Source organism: Teleopsis dalmanni, chromosome 2 (assembly GCF_002237135.1).
Source record: "Teleopsis dalmanni isolate 2A chromosome 2, ASM223713v2, whole genome shotgun sequence".
NCBI lineage: Eukaryota > Metazoa > Arthropoda > Insecta > Diptera > Diopsidae > Teleopsis > Teleopsis dalmanni.
The window spans coordinates 65,917,257-65,941,461 of NC_051847.1; the positions used below are offsets into that span (position 1 = coordinate 65,917,257).

The 24,205-nt window shown below is 27.2% G+C and overlaps 1 protein-coding gene across 1 annotated transcript; it reads right to left on the minus strand.

Annotated features, from left to right (window-relative positions):
- Positions 1 to 9,062: 9,062 nt before the first annotated feature.
- LOC119683530 (myeloid differentiation primary response protein MyD88-like) lies at positions 9,063 to 20,777 on the minus strand. Its single transcript, XM_038097237.1, has 5 exons — positions 20,345 to 20,777; positions 10,211 to 10,479; positions 9,984 to 10,152; positions 9,721 to 9,919; positions 9,063 to 9,649 (listed from the first exon to the last, which is right to left on the minus strand). Exons 1-5 carry the CDS (start codon positions 20,739 to 20,741, stop codon positions 9,274 to 9,276), a joined length of 1,410 nt encoding a protein of 469 aa, XP_037953165.1. The 5' UTR covers positions 20,742 to 20,777; the 3' UTR covers positions 9,063 to 9,273.
- Positions 20,778 to 24,205: the final 3,428 nt, after the last annotated feature.

The window sequence follows — 24,205 nt, forward strand, 5'->3', positions numbered from 1 at the left end:
AGAGAATATAACCAGAAGTCTAATTCCGTACTCGATAGAAAGAATATTTTGCTACCTCGGACAGCCGCATATTGTTGAGATTGTAATGTAGATTAATATAACCGAAATCAGCCAACCTGCCACCAAAATTAATTCTGTTGTATTTTATCCATCCTAACTACTAACTAGAGGATGGATAGAACTTTTGAAATTATAAGGTCGAACTAAGCTAGCCTTACAGTTTATGGTTTTATGAGTCGCGTCATTAAACTGTAATCTACATATCAAGTTCTACTTCCTGATATTCTTTCATATTAGCAAATGTTTGGTTTTCTAAAATAATTATAAAATCTATTATATTTAATAAAATGCGTGATAACAGCCACTTGAGGGGCTAAGACACTGCAATTGTTTAGCTAGCACCACTGTGGACACAGAGTACTATACGGGATTAGGTTTCTAGTTTTTTAATAGGTTTCGCAAATTAATCCTATTAATAGTCCTTAAATGAGAAAATTGTTTTCAAGGGAATTGAATTACATTAAAATCTTAACAAATGACTACAGAAGCCCGCAGCTCATACATAAGTTCATACCAGGGACATCAATCAATTACATTAAGAAAGGAGCTCTTACCTCTTGTGCCCCTCTTTTTGTTATGAAATATTACTTTGGACACACTTTCAGATTGTATTGATAATATGATCTATAATTTATATGATTATTTGAATTTATATACCAACACTTTTATAAAGGTTTTATAAACTCAAAACGTGTTTGGAAAATACCGGTAATATATGCAAAAAACGATGATTATATGTATTATTCTAAAGAATATTATTGTTTAAGAAGAAAATAGAATATTTTATGGAATGGAATGGTTGTGCTTGCGGCGTTGACCGGTAGTTAAGAAGCCCTGACCTAAGTCATAGCCGATTACAGTAAAAGTTGAAGTAATTTTTTCTATATATCTTATAGCAGATGGAATGTATATAATCTAATATATGTACGCCCTACTTCATAGACATTTTGAGCAAATGGTTTTTTTTAATTATAATAGTTTTTAAAATATTATAAGAATGTATACGAAATACTTCTTGATTATGTTTAATTAAATTAAATTAGTAACCAATTTTTTTAACACTCATTAGTGTTTAGAAAATCATTTTAAAATCACTCAACTAATTTAAAGTTAAATAAATAATAATAGAAAAAATTTAAAAAACCAAAAACAACAAATACGAGTAATTCTAACAAAACTGCCACTTCTAATAATAAATATATATACAATATATTGTAATGTAATTAAATCAACAATAAAAACAACAGCAAACACGCATAATTATTTAATATCAGCATTAATAAATAACTCAATTAATTGTTATTAAATTTAAATAAAAAAGAAAAGAAGCTCAAAAATATTTAAAATTTTAATTTTGTAGAATTTTTATTATTTAATTTATTGGTACCAAGAAAAATGTAACACTGCCATTATAGCTTGTCTCTAAGTTGAAGGAACCTGATGAGTAAATGGGGTAAAGGGAAATAAAAAAATAAATTTATTATAATCATTGCCAATTTAATACAAACAAATGAAGTCCTTTTACCTTTCTTCTTAAGAATTTCTTATGAATGCAATTGATTTTTTTTTTGTTCGAAAAATACTAAAGAACATGAACAATAATAGGAGCAAAACCTTACAAAAAATAAAAATGTTAAGTAAAAAAGTAGTTCTAAAAAATTTTAAAATTCTTCTCACTATCCACTAAATAGTTAAGAAATAATAATTATATAAAAAATAGGTTAAATTTGTTCATAATATGAGTAATAACAAAAAAAAAACAAATAAAAAATGAAAAGAAACTAAATTTTAAATGAAGTTCGAACAAAAATAACATTTACAAACAGAAATTTATAAAAAAAATATTTAAAAATTAATTAAATAAACAATTGAAAAATTTAACGTAAAAAAGGAATAAACAATATTTGTCCAAGGCAAATTAAATAAATTTCAAAATTAAAAAAAAAATTTTTGAACACAAATTTAAAAAATCGTAAATTGTTTATAAAAAAAACACAAATATAATATTAAGAACATGGGTAATATTTTATATAAAAAATACTTATTGTCATGAATTTAAATATGTAAAAGTTCATATTATTAATAATTAATTTATATATGATTAATTTAAATTCATATTAAGAAATTATTTAAAGGCTAAAATATATTATTTAAAATTATTTAAAATTCTTATAAAAAAGTAAAATTGTTTAAAAATTGTTTGAAATACATGAAAATATTATTTTAAAATTCTTCATAAATTTAAATTTATATTAAGAAATTATTTGAAAGCTAAAATATATTATTTCAAAATTTTTTAAAACTATATGAATTATTTAAATTCATTTAAATTAAGAAATTATTTGAAAGCCTAAATATATTATTTCAAAATTATTTAAAACTCTTATAAAATAGTATTTGAAATTGTTTAAAAATTATTTAAAATATTTAATAATTATTATTTTAAAATAAAAGTAAATTGATTAATTGTGAGAAAAAAATTATTTGAATATTATAAGAAATTATTTAAAAATTATACAAAATTTTTTATATATCATAAAAAGTTATTTAAATACCATAAAAAGTTATTTAAAAATTATATTGGAATTTATTGAAATTAATTTAATAGTTTGAAAAAAATTATTTATGACTTACACACAAAAAAGAAGATACCTTAACTTACTAAATTCATAATTTTTAATTAAATTATTTTTTTTCGACTAAAATATTACAAAAAAAAACAAAGTTATATATAATTTAATTTTTAAAATAAAAAGACATGATTTTATACTAAAAGTAAAAGACATTATATTGACAAAAATTACATCCTTTTCGGCATTTATTTAGAATAAATTAAATTACTTAAATTTATTGCCCAAACAATATAATTAATTTGAAAAAAAATTTTTTTTTACATACGTATATATAAATATATTTATAAAGTCGTATCTGTGTAAAATTCTTCACTTAATGTATTATATTATTAATAATTCAATATAATGAAAATGAGACGATAATTCTAAAATTTTCTTTATAGTTATCAAAGTTTTTAAATTCGTTTGCATCTTCAAGAAATATATATATTCCCGACATAAAAGATGAAAGAATTATAAAATGCAACCAATATCTTTAATATTTTCCTTATGTATATCACAGATTTTAAATTTCATATGTACATTTCAAAAATGAGCAATTTTTTCAAGATGAGTACCAAATCTCTAAAAGTTGTATATATTAAATCTTTGAAGAAAAAGCTAATCTCCCAGCATGACATATAAAGGAATTTTTAAACGCAACAAAGAATATTAATATTTTTTTCATGAATATCAAGGCTCTAAAAGTCACACGATTTATGTTGTCTATGGCAATAACTGCAGTTATCCTGTCTAATTCTTAGATTTTTAATATCCTTGTACACCTTGTTGTGTTATTCCATATGTTCTCACGATGGACAAATCTATTTCTGCTCAACTTTGAGTATTCACAAAGTATGTATATAGATGCAATATCCAATATCCATGGTCCTTGAGGGTAGTCACTTGAGAGTGACATAGTACCTATTCCAGATATCTATATTACCCTGTAAAAATTTTAATATTCATTGTTTAGTGCAATGAGTTTTTGAGATTACCTGGGATGGGTGAATACATTTTTGTACATATATTTGGTTTTTATTGAATAGCTCTTAAATTGAGTTTTTTTTTCAGAAACAGTTTTTTCAATATATGTAGTTTCATTATGCTTTCCAGTATATATACATACTATTGCAAATTACATAATGAATTTTATCAATTATAAAATTCAATTATAAATAATAAATAATGAACTCCACATATTATATGAAACTCAGTCTTTTCGTTGTCTTCGTATCTTTCACACCCAGGAACCCATTACAGCACTAACTTATTCGATACAAAATATACAAATGTTAATTATTTATATCAAATAAGATATTCTTAACCTTACTGCTCTCGAATTTATTTGGATGGCACTTATGAGTACTGATCAAATATGACAGAACCTTAAAAAAGTAGTAAAAAAGTGCTTTAAAGTACATTTATGCCAACCTCATCAAGTAAAATTTCTGAAAGATCATTACTTTGAAAATCTAACATAGATGAGGATTAAATATATTAGAGGTTAAAGAACTATTGAAATCTATGTAGTTTACTAGATTTTTTGCTAGTATCAATAGATTAATACATCCATTAAACGTAATTTTTAATGGATAATATGTTCAGTTTAGATTATCCACTTTAACCTCTCTCCAGGAAGCATGGGTTATGAAATTTATATTATTTATAATTATTATTTTATGATAAATATACCACATGCCAAATATTCAGACATGTAGTATGCCTTGTATATAACATTATTCTTCAGAGCAATGTTTTATATTTTATTAAACAATAATGGAACCGAAATATTTCAAAATTTAATTATTTTTATTAACAATCATTAAAATGAAATTAATAAGCTTACACTCTGTTTTAATAATTTCTTGATTATGGGGCTAAATTTGTGAAAATTGATAGAATCTCCATAATCAGTAATATTTAGCTATGATGTCTTACTCTAGGCTAGTTAGGTTAGAGTGGCAACTTTGTGTACCAATAAAACCCATTTCAGCTCACATAAGGGCATATTGTGGTACCACAGGAATAATGTTGGTGCTTCCGTAGACTAGCTGATCAGTATACGATCAATACCGAAAGAAGGCAACGACTTACTCTAAGCAGCACGGCTTTATAAATGTGTGAAAATACGTTATGTATTCTGAAGAAGCAAATAAAAATGATTCGAAATATAAAAAAACTAAACCATTATAGAAAAAATTACAATAAATGAAAAAATAAAAGATAGAATTAACAAAAGACAAATTATTTAAGAATCACATGTTAATAAACAATTAACGAACATTTCAAATATAAAACCTTAAAGTATCCTTGTTCAAACTTGGAATCCTGTATTTATGGTGTCAAAAAATAAGCCTTTTAATCGTTATTATTATCATAAAGCCCAAACTTGGAGCCAAGTTCGTTTGGTTCTCCCCAAATTTCTTCAAAGATATCTATTACATTTTAAGGGTTTGAATGCAGAGCCAAGTTCAATACACCCACAAAATTTCTTCAAAAATTTCGATTAGATTTTTGGGCTCCATGGTTTTAAAAAACTTCTATAATTCTTACAATACCGGATTTTGAATATACAGGATAATTTCTCTTTGTTGGGAGGTAAAGAATAATTGATCAGTATTAGAAATAATATTGATGACGGTAAATAAGTTAGATTTTCAAATGCATAAAGTAAATAATAATAATTAATAATAATAGATTAAAAATTTTAGACAAATACATTTACACAAACTATCGCACATATACACTAAAAACTATTAAATAAATAAAAAAATAGTTGTAAGTACTAATAAATATTAATAAAAACGCAGAATTTTTTATTTCTGGCGGTGTAAATGCAATCAGTTAAATTGATAAAAAAACGAGAAAAATTAATAAGAAAATTCATTGAGATAGCAAAACGTTAAACAATATATATAAATATATATATTAAAAGTTAAAAATTAAAAAAAAAAAATGTTAATGAAATTTATAGTAAAATAAATAAAGTATATATATATATATAATTTATAAAATTGATAATATTAAAATAAATCATTTTTATTATCATTAAAACGTAATAAGTAATAAAACTAAAGCTCAATAATTATAAAAAAAAAAACAAACAAAAAAAATTCATACATTAAAAATTATTATAAATGAAATAAATTTAAATTTACTAGGAACAAAATAAATAATATAATATATATAGTAAATAAAAACATTATATTAAATAAGTTTGTTAACATATTTATAAAACTGAACAGATTTTTAATCAATTAAATTGTTTTAAATTGTATTTTTGGTTTTTGTTTAATTCGTAAAAAAAAAAAATAAATTATATAAAAATATAGAAACATAAATTTTAATTATTATTTGATTATAAAACAAAAGTAAATAAATTAAATAAAAAATATTTAAAGAAAAGTGAAAGTATTACTTAGTGTAAGTATTATTATTAATAATAATAATTAATAGTTGATAAATTCATTTTAAATAATGAAAGAACAAAAATGGAGTATATAAAAATAATTAATACTAATTATTATTATACAAAACAAAAACAAAAACAAAAATAAAAATTAAATAAATAAATGAATAACAAACACAACTCACAATTTCCAAACTTATTAAATTAAATACATATATAAGAATAATCATGTACTAACATCAAAATACATAAAAATTATAAGAAAATTAAAAACGAAGTACGCAAAACTTAAATAAACAAATTTAAAAATGGTGAAATTTAAAGTTTAAAATATAAAACTTCAAGAGAAAAATGAAAACAAACTAAATTAATAACAAAATAAAAAAAAAACAACCAAAAGTTATTTATGATGAAAATAATAAATGAAAAAAATTATAAAAATATACTTGAGTTTTATTTACTTATTTTTTTTTTATAGTTTATAGAATATTTATTTTTATATTATAAGAGAGTTACAAATTACTCGGAAAGAACAATTTTATATAATTAAAAACGAGTGGAGACTTTTAAAGGAGTAACATTCTCGGAGAAATAACAGCAATGTTGGTCTGTATAAATTTATTTATAGGTTGCTAACCGTTTCAGTGATACTCGTTCGAAAGACATACTGATTATAATATATTTCTAACTTATAATATTATTATAGTACTTACAATATTAATAATTTTATATTTTGTTCCTTAAACTTCTTTAAAGAACCATATATTTTTAATTTCTTATAAAGCATGGTCAATAATATATAAAAAAATATTATTTATCAAACCGAAATATGTCATTTTGATCTTTCCAAAGCAAGCTGGATTTTCGTTCCGTTGCTACTCATTCAGAACGACCAAATACACTTTAACAGGTTTACCTAAGAATAGTTAAATATGCGGACATCAAGAAGAGGCCGGGATTAACAGACAACCAAATATGGTTTATCAGGTCAAAAGCGGTCTGGTGTTCGTTTGGAGCTCACTCATTTATAAGGACTACATATCGCTTATGATATTTTTCTAAAAATGATGTAGCATGAAATATTGATCGATAACATGTGAAAGTATTTCTATTAGGCTATTAGTACTATAGAAGTTTTGAGGTTTTAAAAATATATTTTAACTCTCTCTATACTCTCCATAAACTCTCAATAGAATTAATAAAATTAAATGTATTATTTTAAATATATTAAACAAAGGTCTTATTTATAAAAAAGGTGTCCTGTAGCCGGATATAAAATATATAGAAAAACATATATAAGCGCTAAGGATAAGTGCTAGGAATAGTGTAATTGTGCTTGTTTAGGATAAGAAATGGATGAGAAGTGATTGGTACATGTAACGGATACTCACCAGAACATAGTGCCTACCATGACATATATATACCAAATACATTGGCACGCAAAGCCACAGTCATGAGTTATACTTAGGTATAGCTGATATATTTATATCAATCAATACTTGTAAATTTATAAATTAGGTGACAAATAAACTCTCTACAAATTGAATTACTTCACACGATTAGAACCAAAATAAGCAATATCATATCTTACTGAGATATGATAACAGTAAGAGATTTCGAGTTCTAACTACCATTATTGCCTAGATAAAAGAAACTAATCAAGCTCTCATCTATCACAAGTAAATTCTCAGTTTTGGCAAAAAACAGTTTTATCTATATGCGGTCTGAATTGTTTTTCACACCGACTCATCTTCAAACCTAACCTAACCTACTGTTATAATTATAATAATAAATAATTTTTTTCAAAGGGAAATCTGGGTTTCTCTTATTATTATATTTTGTTTTTGTATTTTTACAGCCTAGCTGCGGTAGCACAAAAGGCCTATAGGTCAAAGTGGATCTCTTGGGGTTGCCGATATAAATTAATCTCACATACAGCCTAGCTAGATAAAAGCTGTAACCTGGGTTGCTGGCAGTATAACAGTGACCTATTTTAAACATAACATTTGTTCACCAGTCGTTTCCGGAACAATACCAATTAACTTGTTGTTGTTATTATAACATGCTGGGATCTAGTTGTAGAGTCCCTTTGCAGGGTGGTGAACCACACTTGGTTGTCATGGTTTACAAGTGACTACGGAACGTAGCCCCGGCCGTTGTTGGTACCACCAGTTACATTAAGAAGCATTGTGTTCTATATTTCACATAAGCATTTCTCCTTACGTAGTAATTCTGATAATGAATTGACTGTCTTTTTTGGCATAGTGCCTGTTGGTTTCATCAGTGTTGATAAGATTTCTGAACTCTTAAATAACTTTGTTTGATGGACTGGCTTATTCTTATTAACTTATTTTTCACATAGGGACCAGCTATTTTTTTATTGTTAATTACGTATATTGATTTGATTTAAAAAAAGTCGTTTTAAAATGAGGCTATGTCAAATTAACTAAGTCCGCTATATGCAGTATCTCTTCGAGGGACCGGCGAATGGACTACAGTAAATAAAATAAAATTAAATCATACCCACCGTTGTACAAGCCGTCCCTAGGTAAAACATGTCGTGTGCACATCCGTGAGCACGCGGGCCAGTAATGTTGTTGCGGAGTGACCCACCGGTGGGCATGCGGTCTTTAACGTGTTAAGGCTGATTATTTATTAATTGCCATGGTATAGTTAAATTGCGATATGAATAATTTAGCTACACTTTCCCGCGACTATTTTAAAGCAGTATATAATAAATGTTTTGGTTAACACATATGCCAAACTACACAAACTACATTACAACAAAATTAAAAATTATTTCTATTCCATAGTTATTATAATTGCAACTAAAATGGAGGAATTAATAATTTAAAAAACAAATTGGCTTATTTACATTAAAAATTTTATTGTCTTTATTCGTTGTTGTGTCTATAACAATATTACTATATAAAGCATTTTATCGTTTAAATTTTATATAAAAACAATTTTTTATTAACAAATAATGTACTGAATTATATTGTAATTTTAAGGGCACTTTAAGAGCATTAAAATGCAGAACTATAAGGAATGCATCTGATCAAATCTGATCGAATAAAATAATCGCTATTAACAATTTTCTCATATATAAAGAAAGTCTAACTCTAAGGAGATTAAGATAATGTTTAAAAAAAAAAATTAAATTGGCACTTTTAGTTTTATAAATAAAATCTAAGCTGGTTCCTGCAGCTTAGATGTACTGCGACTAAAAACTTTTTTAAATAATTTTGAAGGCCATTTTTTCTTCTTTTTCGTATCACAAGGGCTGGACGTAATAGAAAGATTTGACATACTTGAACTGCCATCACGACTCACGGCACTTAATTGACTTGTTGAGTGTGCATTTCTTAATTTAGAATCACTGACGAGAAGTTTGTGATCCGTATTATGTATTGACGAACGTTTTTTGTATTTAAAACGTTCCTTCTTTTTGGGTATATCATCTTCAGGGACAAATGCATTGCCATTGATATTAATGCTAGGTATTTCAGTTGGTGGTGTCGGTAGGGTTGGTATTTTTGTTTCAAATGATTTAGGTAATGAACAACTAAAATAATCAAAAGCAATTTTATGTTAGCGTATAATAAATATATATATCAAACAATATTTTAAACAAACCTTATGAATTCTTTAGCATATGAGGAGGTTGCATTTGTAGGCATTTGTACATTTCGTATTGAAGAAGCCAGCTTGCTCCAAAAATTGAAAAGTCCGTTTGTATTCCCATTGTATCGAAGATGTGTATAAATTTTAAGAGTTCTTGGTATAACTACTTTATCGTCATATAGCAGAGGTATAATTTTACGAGTTTTATTTTCTATTAAAAAAAATACAGATTTAAGTAAGTAATTGAATCAATAGATTTAATTTCTTTAACATACGTATTTGCAGCGCTTGTGTGTAATTGACTAAAAACTTATTTTCCGGACTCTTTATAAATTCATCCGTTAAGATGACAATTAAGTGTTTACAACGCTCCTCTATAAGCTGGGTTAGCGCTACATGTGTGAAGGACACTCCTGCCAGTAAATCACGATCTTTAAGGCAAAGCTAAAATGAATAAAAAACTATTGTTTTTATAATTAATTTTAGAATTTATGAAAATTACCTTAAAATTATATTCTTCATTTTCTTCTAATTTTGCTAGCATCTCTATAGCATAGTTAATATCTGCATCGGCGAAGAGCACAAATGCATCGTACTTTTGTGGTGGTAAGCCTTTTTGTGCACGAAGCACATCGTCTTTTGTCAATATGTTGGGATCTGAACCAAATCCAAAATTATCATTTGATTCTAATGGTTGCACTGCATCGGGTTCATCATTTAGTACTAGGGATTTTTGTTGAAGTTTAGTATTATAATTTCTTGCATCTTCAGCTGAAAATAAAATGATAAAAAATTATTTATAGTTATAGAAATATTAATACAAAATAATTAAAAAATTAAATAAATAAATAAAAAATATTATTTTATTTGTTATATTAGAAGAACACTTATTATAGGTGATATATACAAAATGAACTATTTTTGAGAGTTCATTATTTTTGAAGACAGGCTCTCCACTTTTATAGACATCTACAGTGGGCAGACTCTGACAAAATTTACATGTTAGCATGGAAATATGCATTAAATTCAAATTTTTGTGTTTCCTTTATATCTCCAGTGAATTCATGAACTGATTTCTTATGACATATAATAAAAATGAACCCCAACTTAGTTTAGGTTAGGTTAGAGTGACGGCTTTGTATTCAAGAAAGATGGCTTGTGCTCAAATATTGCCTCGTTCTGGTAAGACAGGAATATCTTTGATTCGTACATAGACTAGAAGGTTAGTATAGAACCAACGCAAAAGAAGGCAACGACTCCGCTATTAAAATATTTGTCAAGGTAAAACTGACAACTCTATGACTTTTGGTTAATTCCCTAATATTACAGGATGGCAGCACGGAGATTTTTGAATTATTCCTGGCTAAAGATGGGAACTGACACATGAGATGGAACACAGTTTCCTCTTCATCCACAGAGCCACAGCCATGACAAAAGTCATTCTAAGGTAGATCAAGATTCATTTCACACCTCGCTATTATGCAGTGGCCCTGTAGCACCAATACCGTAGCGCTAAGCAAGTTCCGTCTTAGTAACCCCAACATAATTCCCTTCCACATTTTCTCTTTCATTCCTTGCGAATTTTTTCGTGTCTTGCAGAAACGGCTCAGCTCAGAAAATTACAGAAGATATACATAGAGGAAGTAACATATGTGAAAAATGGCAAGTTTAAGTCTGTTCTATTACTTCCAATTGAAATACTTACGATTACAAAATGTTAAAAATATTTCCAACTATAACACTGTGGGATAAAAATGAAGTCTTTTCAACAAACTTCAGTTTTAAAAGTTCTAGGTTATTTGGGTCTACTAAGTTTAAATATGCAACTTGTTTTTCTCTTAGATATCTTGGTCTTGGGAAATAACGAGTTAAAATTATAAAATTTGAGTTTAAAAGGGTTAATAAAACATTTTTATTTTAAGAGTTCTGAATTACATGTTTTCAGTAACTCTGGCTATGAATGAAAAGATAAATATGTTTGCCTTCGATATCCTTTCAAAAATTTCCTTGTAAAAACTTTACCCATGTTTTGTATTACTTCTAATCATACCCGTCTTTCGGTTATATGGTTATTATTAGACTTTTTTATTATTAATAGCAACTAAAAATTTTATAGCTATAGTTTAGCTATGCCTTAAAACAAACAAAAAATCTTTGTAAATCATATAATGTTTATATATTTTCTATTATTTGTTATTAGTATTTTAATTATTTACTTTATAAATTATTAAATATTAATTTTTCATATGCTAAATAATTCGTGCAAATGGACTAAAATTGTTGGCAAAGTGTCAAATTGCTTTCAGTACGTGTGAGTATATATATTATGACGGCAAGTCCAAAAACACTTAATGGGAGAATATAAAGTGACAATTAGTCAGTCTGGGGAACTGAAAGGCGTAATAACGAATGCGTAAAAAAACACTAATATATACAAATGTATATTTTTTTAGAATAATTTTTAAATCAAGGGCGAACCGAATACATATTTTAAAATATTTGGATAAATATTTAGTTTATCATACATCAAAGTCAAAACTGTTAATGTTTTGAAATATTTTTGACACGAGACGAAATATTTTTATATTGTATAAAACATTGTGTTCTTATAATATTAAATATTGTTTCAAAGTAATTGTATGTGATTGGATTCTGGGAAAATAAAATTAAAAAATAACATAATCTTTACTGAATGCAGTACTTTGCATGACAAAAAAAAATTTATTATATACTTTTAAGAGAATAAAAATATATATGATAACAAAAAATATAGCTTAGCACTTTAAAATACATTTCTCCCGACTCATTGCATAAAAAATATTTTTAATTTTTTTTTTCTAAATTTTTCTGTTTTTAACTATGGGTACTCAGTATTACCGCGCTAGATTCATTTGTTCCAAGTCAATTACTTTTAATTATTGCATCATTCATGCATTCATTGCTGTACTTTCCGACTATTTGCTTTCTAAAACAATTTTTGCAAAAAGCACTAAAATATTTTTTAATTAAGACTTAAGTCATAAATAAGTGTTGAGTTAGAAATAAGTTTCATTAATTAATGCGCATACAGATCAGGAGAACTATAATCGGTTCTTATTATTCGTTATTTTTACTATAATAGTACTTTTAAATAAAATTGCAAAAAGCAAAAGCAAATCACATATAAGTGATGATGAATGTTAGAAATTGGGTTTCGGATTAAATAATAAAATGACAATAGAAAAAATTGCGAGAAAAAGGAAAAGCTCTCATATTTTCTCTCTTAAGGAAGAGGAGAGGAAGCCTCATATACTCCCAACTAGAACACTTTTTTTAGAAGTATTTAGTAAAAAAAAGTTTCATTTTTAAAGATAAGTTGAAGTACGAGCTTTATCTATATCTAGCTTTATCTATATATATTTATCTATATATATGCCTTGAGATTTAGAGCTAAAGAATAACCGAGAATGCATTTTATAAGAAACTTAAGTAAAAATAATCTTTTTGGCTTCTTTTTTTTTGCGTATATTACTTTGTAGGTTTCTTCAGCATACAATTCATTCTATATAAATTATCTATAGAGTATTACAATTTATGATAATTTGATTAATAATTGTTTGAATAGATGTATAACCTATGTAATCATTTGCAATTTCATGTTAGTGTATTATATATATATATTGTGGTAGCTCCACGGAACCCACCTTCAGGTAGGTTGTTTGGTTACAGTGGCAGGCAATCAGTTAACTTACATTTACCTCAATTAGCGATTTCTCGTCGTCTTCCTATCAATTTCTCGCAAGTATTTCTAATATAGAAGAGTATAGCAAAAATCCATCCTGTCGAATTTAGATAGTTTAATAGGTATTTGGTTTTTACCGATAAACAGTCTGATAAATTGTCAAAGAAGTATCTTCCTATTTACAGAGAAAGTGTTTTATGGTTTATTTTCCCTGCAGGTTTCCACAACTTTTGCAGTAAGGATTATGCGGAATGCGCAATTACTCTACATCTACCCTTGATGTGACTAGCAATTTGCCGACATGCTTCACTAATTGCTAAGATTTTAGACTGAAAAACTGTGGCCTCATTAGGTAGCCTCAAAGAATGGCTTATGCTCTCAGATGGCGCGAAGATTCCTACTTCAACCCCGAGCCATCCGTATAGATTTAGATATCGTAATTTGCTTTTAAGATTTTTCTTTTCCATTCATTTGTTGAAGTCAATATTGTCTCCAAATTCCTTTTAAAGTCTAGACACGGATTCAAATAATCTGACTTCATCTTATACTCATAGTTTGGAACTGTACCTAGAATCTGATTATCTCCATATGCTCGTTCCGATCAGACGCCAGTCGCTTTCAACTTAAGAGCGCTGTTACAGTAAAGTGAAGGATTAACTGAAGTACATGATTCGATTCTTGGACATCATTATTGAGTAAAAACTAAAATGGCTTTCCCATGTTGGAACAATAAACATAACTACATCCCATGTTTGTGCAAGTAGTTCACCTAGCTTAAGCCAACCTTAAGCTAAGCCAAATCATCGTCAACCCAATAGTGTCGTAAGACAGTCAGTACTGGACGTTGGAACAATATATGTACCGCCGTCTCCTCTTCTTCTAAACATAGTCTGTGTTTTTTATCTTTTTGAGGTGATATTTAAATATTCCATGTCTAGTGATCAATGAGGTCAACCAACTTAGAGTGCTCCGCGGATAGCTAAGCACTTTTTTGCTTTACTAACTACTGTCACTATATTAGACAACTGCAATTAGTGGATTAATGTGATTATCTTTTGAAATATCTAGAACTAGATTTTAGAACGACATTTTTTCAATAAAAAACATAGATTTTAATGGATATATTTGATAGTAGCAAACGAGTGGATCTGTGTATTAAAATGTTTTCAATGGATATCGTTTCCATTCTTTCTATATTAGGAATACAATTGCATTCCATAAGATATGTTAGGTAGTATAATAACTTTATAAGGGAGACTTTTTTTGCTTTTTTTCACTAGATTGTAGAGATATTTATTATGTATATTTAAACAATTTATGATAGGTTTACATCCAGTTAAACCATATGTACTAAGACGGAACCCTTTCATATTTATATTCGAATTTTTACCCTAAAATAAATTTAATTACGGGATCACAAGTGTTAATTACCTGATCAATATGCAAACAACTTACATAGAGAAAAATATGAAATGCCTTTTGTTTATCATGTAAATTGGCTAATTTTATTATACAAGTATTTTTTTTTTAATATTTATTTGTATTTTTTTCTAATCGGGTGTTTGTTAAATGAAGCTTAACAAATTTTATACATATATTTTTTATTAATTATATAGGTAAGTTACAGATTTTGGTACATAATGACTTCCCTCTACACGATCATATAATGTCTACGTTCATAAAACTTATTAATTAATAAAAAATAATAATCTTCTTAATAAACAATAACAAATAGCTATATATCTAAATATATATTTCAGGTTTTCGCAATTTGAAGCATGACTTATGAGTACATGACAGATATGTCATATGCTTATTTACTTAACCTTATCAGTTCCAGATGATACTCGTATATATTTGCTTAAAATATTAGCAATTTAAATATATATTCGTATATTATCTACCTATTATGGGGACGTATATAATTGCGGTGTAATTATTTTTTGCACTTTGTTTATTAATGGCTCATAAAGATTTATTTTATTTAGTGGCAAGCAAACAAAAACTACAGCGACGTAAAATATGAAAAACAAATACAAAATTTTATCTTTCGTATTCATTTTAATAATATTTTCATGACATTGTTTATCATAGAAGGAAAGTATCGTTTTAATTAAACTTTAAAAAATATATAAAAAAAAATTGCTAACCAAATGCAGCGAACACAGACAAGGTACGTGTCACATTATGATATATAAGTATAAGAATTTTATAAATTTGTGAAAACAAAAATATTAAAGATTTGAAATTAATTATATTTTTGTGTGGCCTTAGTGTGATGTTCTTGGATTTCAGAATTCTAATTAAATTTATAGAAATTTTTTTCAAATATAAATATAGACTGATAAGCATTGCAGCAACATTTTCTGAACTGTTTCCCAGTCATCGACAATAAGTCGTTTGAAATTCTCAAACTACTCGCTAGCTTATCAAGCTAGTGGAATCCTGAAGGCACCCAGTTTTCGGTGTGATCGAATTAGATGAGTTTTACGAATATTTTCTCTACCATTATCCACAACAATAGATCAACTTACACAACTTAGTTAAAAAAAAACCTCTCTGGAAGCCAAAATCAAAGAAAACAGTACATAAAATGACGTTGAATAATTATCGAATTAAAATCAGATAGGTACATCGTTTGTGAATATTCATAACTGTTGATTAAAGAGAGGCCACCACTATAATCCGGAGATCCAATAACAATCAAATCAGAAAGTTGAAAAATGGAAAAGAGATCTGAAAAATGAGAAGACCCTGCATTTAATTTGACAATAGCTATTATTTTTTGGGATAGCCAGATATATTTCAAGAAAAATCGAACTTCGGGCAAATTACAAAAAGGCTCACATATCCACAGTGCCCATAACAAGTGCCAATTTTTACCATCTCGCCATACTAAGCCTATTTATGAATTTGATTGACCATTATCATTAAATATACACTCCAGTGACTATACTGCTATTTCCATTGTCCGCTTCCTCCAGTAGAACATAGGACCTCAATAATTCTTCTAAATCTGACTCTATTTAGTGCTTCTCTATAGATGTCGTCACATGTATACCGTGCTTTAGCTAGCTAACTTTCAAATTTTTTCACCACTCTTTCATTTTCGCAGCAGATCTTCTGCTACTTTGTGGATTCCATGCCAAAGCTTGCATCGCTTTGTAATTTCGCAGTTGTCTAAGTGTATGGTCTATCCACTTCCACTTTCTCGTTTTTATCTCAGCTTTTGCTGCTTTTTAATTTGTTTGGTTCAGCACGCGTTCAGTTGATATTCGAACTAGCCACCATATTTTTGAAGAATTCTACGTATACACCTATTGATAAACACATGTATCTTTCTTTCTATATGTCTGGAGAGCTTCCATGTTTCACAGTCACAGTATAAGATAGATTTCACATTTTTGTTGGAGATTCGCATTTACTATGCCTATTGAGTTGACTGGACTGAGTTGAAACATTTCGGTTTGCTTCATCAGATTTGTATTATGACGTTAATTTTGCACCTCCAAAATCGTTGTGCTTGCTGCCGTAGCAGGGGGATGGGAGTTACCATTTGGAATAGTTAAACCATTTACGTTTAAATCTATGTCTTTGATAAAGATTTTAATATGGTTCGAGCAATTTATTGTGTGAGTGCTGAGCTCAAAGATTGTTCATTTTCGATTTACTCCATTTTCGATTTAGGTTACACTCCACTGGAGTACAGAATGCATTTAACTATATAGTGACTATATTTGTTTCTAAATTTGAAAGATTGATGGGCCAACGATGAAGTTGTGATTTGATATGTAATATGTAATATTGTACTTCATGCGATGCACTATTTCAAGAAGTTATATTTAAAAATATTTTATTCCAGATCACAGTAATCTCACAAAAAAATTTTTAAAAGGCTTTCGTCTAAAATTTTTTATATAAAAGACATTGCAGTAAGAACTGTTCTGATTTAATTAATTTACCGAATGTTTTTATATTGAAATGTATTTACAAATTTTGAGCCTCATTCACCAACGACTCTGCACTATTAATACGGTTAATCTTCTTTATCTAGACCCATTTTAAGTTGAACACTCTCTCCAACTCATTCCTTTTATTGTACGATTTCTATTTTAAAAGCAAGTTTATTTGATAGAGTATTTTAGTAAAAATTTTTGAAATATCTTACTTCATAGTTTCAAATTCTTACACGAAAATAGATCAGAAGATACGACTACTTTTTGTTACCAGTTGTCTGTGTAAGCAATATAAAAATTATATATATCAGTTGACGCTATATGACGTTTGTGAATTTTATTCGCTTAATCAATATAAAAAGTTAACAATTTCACACTTTGATATCTCGAGGAGCTTTATCGGCATATAACGTTGTGGAAAAATTGGCTTAGAATATTTAAATTTACTAAAATTTGTTATCAAATCAGTGTCTTCAGGATATCGGAACCGCTCCTTTTTTTCACTTCTACTCTATAATTCTTCATATTCATTATTCTATTCTATGTATTTGCTTTATAGAACATTTTGGGCTATAATGACATTACCAATAACCACTCTCTTTTTTGTTGTGTCTTTTTAAAGTTAGTGTATCTTTTACTCTTTGATAGCTGGGGGCCCATCTCACTGACTAATTTGTGTATTCCTCTTAATCTTCGTAATTATTCAATGACTGATTACTCTGTGATTAGTTAGTACTAAGTTCGCATATAGCATCAGGACTTATCGGATCTATTCTAAGGTCTCTTAACATGTCATTCGTACGGATTGTCTACTTCTACACCCAAAAGAATACACAAATAATGTTTGAAATAAAAGGCAGGTCAAAGTTGAGTTATAAATTGAAAAAAAGTCTATATGATAGAATTAAATTGACATTAAAATTCTAAGAAGTTGATTGTTGAAGAGAAACCTCAATTAATAAATCAACAATTTCTTTTATTGTAGAAAATATATTTTAAAAAATTAAAAGATTGTATGACACAAAATGTGTATATAATATATACTTTTAAAAAAATTGATTAAAAAATATTACTCGTTGAGGTTATTTTATTTTATTGTTCAATTGTTTGTGCACTTTTGCTTTCATCTAATGGAACTTTAATCTTGGAAGTGAACTGACCTTTCAAACGAACTAAATTGTCTCAATCATTCTCAGTTTTAAGGCGATGATGATAGTATGTATGGAAACTGATCGGTGAATAGTAGTCGTATGTATGTTCGGTTGAGTGTGTAGTTTGTTTTGGGATTCCAGATTGGCACGTTTAGCACTCGTATTAACGCATAAATAAAATTATTTGTGTCATAATCAAATTTTTGATTATATTATCAAAGTTAGATAAACTAAAACACGTAATAAGGCAAATAGGCAAACAAAAGTGAGCTAAGTATGCAAACATTTATGAACTGTGGAACGAATAATGTTAAATATTTAAATAATGAGTATCAAATTCTACACATTACATACCTCCACCCGATAAAATTTTTTTTTTTTAAAAGTATATAAATAAATTGCGAAAGCATAGTAAAATATCTTTGCAACAATGTTGAGGGGTAGGTTTGTGGAACAATTATTTTAATTTTTAACTACACATAAAAATGTGGAGAGATCAAGGTTTTAAGTCAAAAGCAAAGAACAATATTTACTTTAAAAAATTAAATAAAATTCTTAGTCATAATAAAAAACTAGGAAGTCACCTACTTATTGGACAGGAAAATATACTTATGCATTTTTGGATTGACGTATATTGTTAAAATATTAAAAATTATAGTATAGTTTTAAAATATATAAAAGGCTTACCTATATTCTATCATGAATGATAACTTTGAAATAATAATATTGAAACCACAACTGCATATACATATATATATATATAGTAATTATATCAATAAATCAGCTAATTTGAAATAAACTTGATTATTGTTGATTATCATGAACATTCATAAATTATAAAGTTTTATGATAATCATTTTAGGTGTTATCGTACCAGGCGTAGATAGAGATATAAATTGATTGTAAAATGTTTTGCTATAATTAACAGAAAAATGCACTATTAAATTTTAGGGTGCAGTGCAATTGTACTTACATTTTTTGTTATTTCTTCTTAAGAATATATCTTCCATTCAATTAGAGAAAAGGGTCTCAGAAATTCGCGTGCTTACTTAAGTGTTAACGACGATACTGCGCCTATGGTGTCTTCCGACTATGTAGGATTTAAAGTCGGTTTTTTTGTTCAGGATTTCAACTTTGAGAAAATACGTATAGAGATATACAAAATACAACGCACGAAAGAAAAGTTCAAATCCAAAAACAAAACCGACTTTAAAATATATTCGACAAAACAACTCAAAAAATTTAAAACAAAATTATATGTAGGACTTGTTATTATGTAAAGGAGCTTAAATTCATCAGGAAGAGAAGGAAGAGAGTAGTTTAATCGGATTTCTTTAATTTCTATAGAAGACTAAATGCATTAACTCAGGATAGTATAAAGATATATATTGAATTAACGGTTATCGTAAACACCCTCCCACTTCATCACTTACTTTTTATGTCTTCTTTCAAGATTACAAATAAAGCGATTTCATTATTTACGATATCGTTTTCTCACCCACCTGGTACAGAAAAAAAAGAAAAAGAGAAATGTAATCAAATTAGATTAATTTTTATGAAAGCCTTGATGGATTATCAGAACAGTATAAAGCTTTAAATGGAATTAACGGTTAGCATTGGTGACCTTCCACTAGCAATTTGAGGGCATCACAATGGGATATAGATGACTCAGAGTAACATTGTTATTGCAGTAACACTTAATATTGATTTTTATATATATTTTTTATAATATATGTATAAAGTGATTTTTATTTAAACAATTAAATAATAATTGTACTTTATTTAATTAAGTAAATAATTGAACTTACCTAAATTTTCATAAATATCATCAGAAACATCCCAACGATCGATTCTACCTAAGAAGCGCTCTAGATTTGCAAAAGTAGCAGTTTTCGGGCTATTGCTACACCAGAGTTGCAATACTTTTGACATTGGATCACCGCCGCTGAGAGCATTTTCATCACAAAAATTTTTCTGTTGTGTTAGCATAGCAATACCACGCCAATCCCGTTCATAGCCCTCTTCAGAACGTAAGACCTTCTTAGAATTCAACGAATTTGATAATTGTTTTCTGGTATTTTTACTAAGCGCTGTCAGTGGTATATCGTTGAAAGAACTCTCACTGCCTTCCGAAGCAGCAGAATCTAAGGAAGAAGCAGCATTTAAATTAACAGGAGGTATAACTACAGCTAAATTTTGCACCATTGTTTTGGATTAAAGAGATTTTGTTGTTGTGAAACTGAAATTTTAATAAAAAAAAAAAAAATATTTTGAAAATAATTGATATTAATAACATATTACTAATTGAAAAGAGTATTACTTTTAGTACGTTCTAGTATTAAAACAAATTAAAATTATCTAATATATATAATATTAATAATAATAATTATGATAAAGAAAGTAAATAGAAAATATATGGATACTGTGAAGTACCCAGTGAATTAGAGCACTGTGACCATTCCTTTTTTTTTAATCAAATTCTGATCGAAACGCGGATTAAAAACCAGAATGTCTGCTATTGACGATATTTTAACTATAGATGGGGGTAGGTTTGGAACAAAAAAATTTATTCTCACAAAAGATTTATAAAAATACTTAAAAATAACTTATTAAAAAAGATAGTGAGTTACATTCAAAAACTCAATACTAAACCATTTAAACCATTATATTATTTTGCTTATTATCTGTTAAAAACTTCAAAAACTAAATAATAGATTATCTCCAAAATCCAGTGGAGATAATTCTTTTGTTTCGAGTGTGAACAAAACAATATTTCTTTAGGTAATAAGAAAAACAAAGAATTTCAAGTAGTAACTGAGATTTTTTTAATCAAAATCTTTTTAAAGTAAAAAGAGCTTGATAGGTGATATGTAGATTTGATACCAGAACACGGAATTATTCAGAAGTGGGTAATTGGAGTTATTTGTGCCCACAATACTCGTATCTACTAATATTATTAAATGATTAGCAACAATTGAGATATCTACTTTGTAACGTTAGATTTTCGAACAAAGGTTATCGACATTACTCTGCAGAAACGTTTAAAGAAATGAGAAAAAATGAAAGAAAATAGTATACAACTTGAGTTCACAATTGAAAAAAAAAAACCACGTTTTTAAAATTATCGACGTATATATATTTTATGAGTTCGAAATCATGAAGTCGGGTCGGAAAACCTTTTGTAATAAATTAAATAGTAATCGTCAGTGAGATTACTATACAGCCGATGGATTACATCTGTCACCAATTATGATCGCTAGAGGACCTGTTGAATAAGAATAAGACCGTACACCGGTTATAGTGCCGATTATAATGATAGACAATTTAAAGATTAATTTAAGTGTATTATCACTCGTCACTTTTTCTTGAAAATTAAATAACAAAGAATTGAAATTCATCTGGAGAACCTCTAAAATAGAAAAGGCGGGTGCAGTGTATTACCTTTAAAGGTTATGGATTTTGAAATTAAAATTCATCTGGAGAACCTCTAAAATACAAAAGACGGGTGCAGTTCATTGCCTTTAAAGGTTATGGATTTTGATTTTTGGGGTGAAATGTTATTATTTACTCTCCATCGAAAACTAAAACATAACCACAGAAATGAATATTATCACATGAACCTTTATAATATAAAAACCAAATAGATTTTCATCGTCATGTAAATGTAGGAAGTTAGTTTTTTAGGATACAAAGGATTACAATTACTAAGATATTTACTATATAGAAAGAGAACAAACAATGAAAAAAGTAAAAGTTCTGTATTTTATCTATGAATAGATAGATAGTGAATAGATGTCTATGTTTATTTAGACTTCAATAGATGAGAAGTCTATCTCATCTATTTAACGACACATAAAAATTAGAAATACGATATGAGATCCTGACACTCTTCCGATGTGCTACTATAAAGTTATTTATAGATTTCCAAATTTGAAAAATTATAGATTGGATAATACTTTTGGAGACGTCTTCTGCTATAACTATATCACATATTATTTTAAAGACATATCCAATTATTTGAAGAATATAATAAAGATTATATCGTAGGTTACATATAAATTCAGCTCTTTTTTTTAGTTATACTCTGCAAGAGCTAACATTGTCAGAGTGAGTAATTCTAGTGTTTTCTGTTCATTTTGTCAGTGACTTGGAGTAGAGAAATTTTTTTTAATGGTCAGTATTAAAATTATATGTGAATAACATTCTGTTTACCAGTAAATAAATTAGGTGTTTATCAAGAATTTAAAAATGTTTATGTTCAGTTTGTGTTTGGACAATTGTTTCATTAATTTTATGTTATGTACAATAAAAATTATGTGGTTATACAGTTTATTTTATCCATTGATATATACAACTAAATTAATATAAATTCATTTTATATAAACATGTATTATTTTTTAGTGACCGTGGCTATTGTAAAATTGCGTTGTGGTTAAATATAGTATATGAGATCAGTGGTACAAGATTAACATGCCCTTGAGCACTTTTAACATATTTATGGTAGAATAATGTACTATTATGTTAGGTTTACGGATAAATAAGAAGAAAATGGGTTCACTATTCTAATCTTTTCTTTATAATATTTCTGAAGAAAAGTTGTTTGAAATACAATAACTTCGAAACGAATAGTTACATAGGAATATTTTCCTTTTGTTTGACAGGTGATAGATAACTACACCATATTGAGTTCCAAACACTTTTTTATGGGGGAAAAAATTTAAGATTTGTAACTATATATATGTATATAGCTTTGGTAAAATACAACACTCTGTTGTTGTGCTTTTTTACAATAAAAAAAAGTTCTATTATTATCTATGTCTGATCTGATCTTTAAAGACTACAAAAAATTAAAGAGATTCTTAAAAATATTGTTATCTCTTATTTAATATTTGGGAATATTTTATTAAGATCAGTGCTTTGTTTAAAAATTATTACAAAACAAAAATAAGGAAATTTTGAAAAGTTTACGTATTTTCCAAAATATTATAAACATAAACAGCAACAAAATCGGGACTGTTACCAAGAAGGGTGATATGCTTGATATGATTACAAATATATTATGAGTCGCTATTGTCTAGCCTAATGTTTAAATCGCATATTGATAATTAATGACTATAGCAGCTCTATTGGCTGAACATATGAGAGATATGATATTGGAACAAAAATAATTAATTAGAGTTCTTGAAAAGGTAATGATCATCGTTTTTTCATGATGAAGTTTTCAATGCGAAAACTGTAATTGCCTCTGCCAGTAATGGTTATGGACAAAATATATAGATTTAAAAAATTAGAATACTAAAAAGATTAATTTGACTATTTAATTTATGAATCATGTTAATAGAATGGAATTTACAAACTTTTAAAACAGATTTTTTTTTAATTCAAAGACCAGATTACAGCTGTTTTTGCACAAATAGTTAAACTGTAGAATTCAGCAAAGCTGTGAATTAATATTTAATTATTTGTGAGCTGTTTTCCTCTTTTTTATATATTTTTTGAAACCATATTTTTGACTGATTATCCAATAGCACGATAGCTTCAAAATGTTGACAGTGGATTCAGTGGATTAATACTTTTACTGATCCTTCACGCATTATATCTGCATTGCTTGTAGACAGCCATCATAGAGCAAAAGAAATATACGCAAATGTTCTAAACTTTTTTCAGAC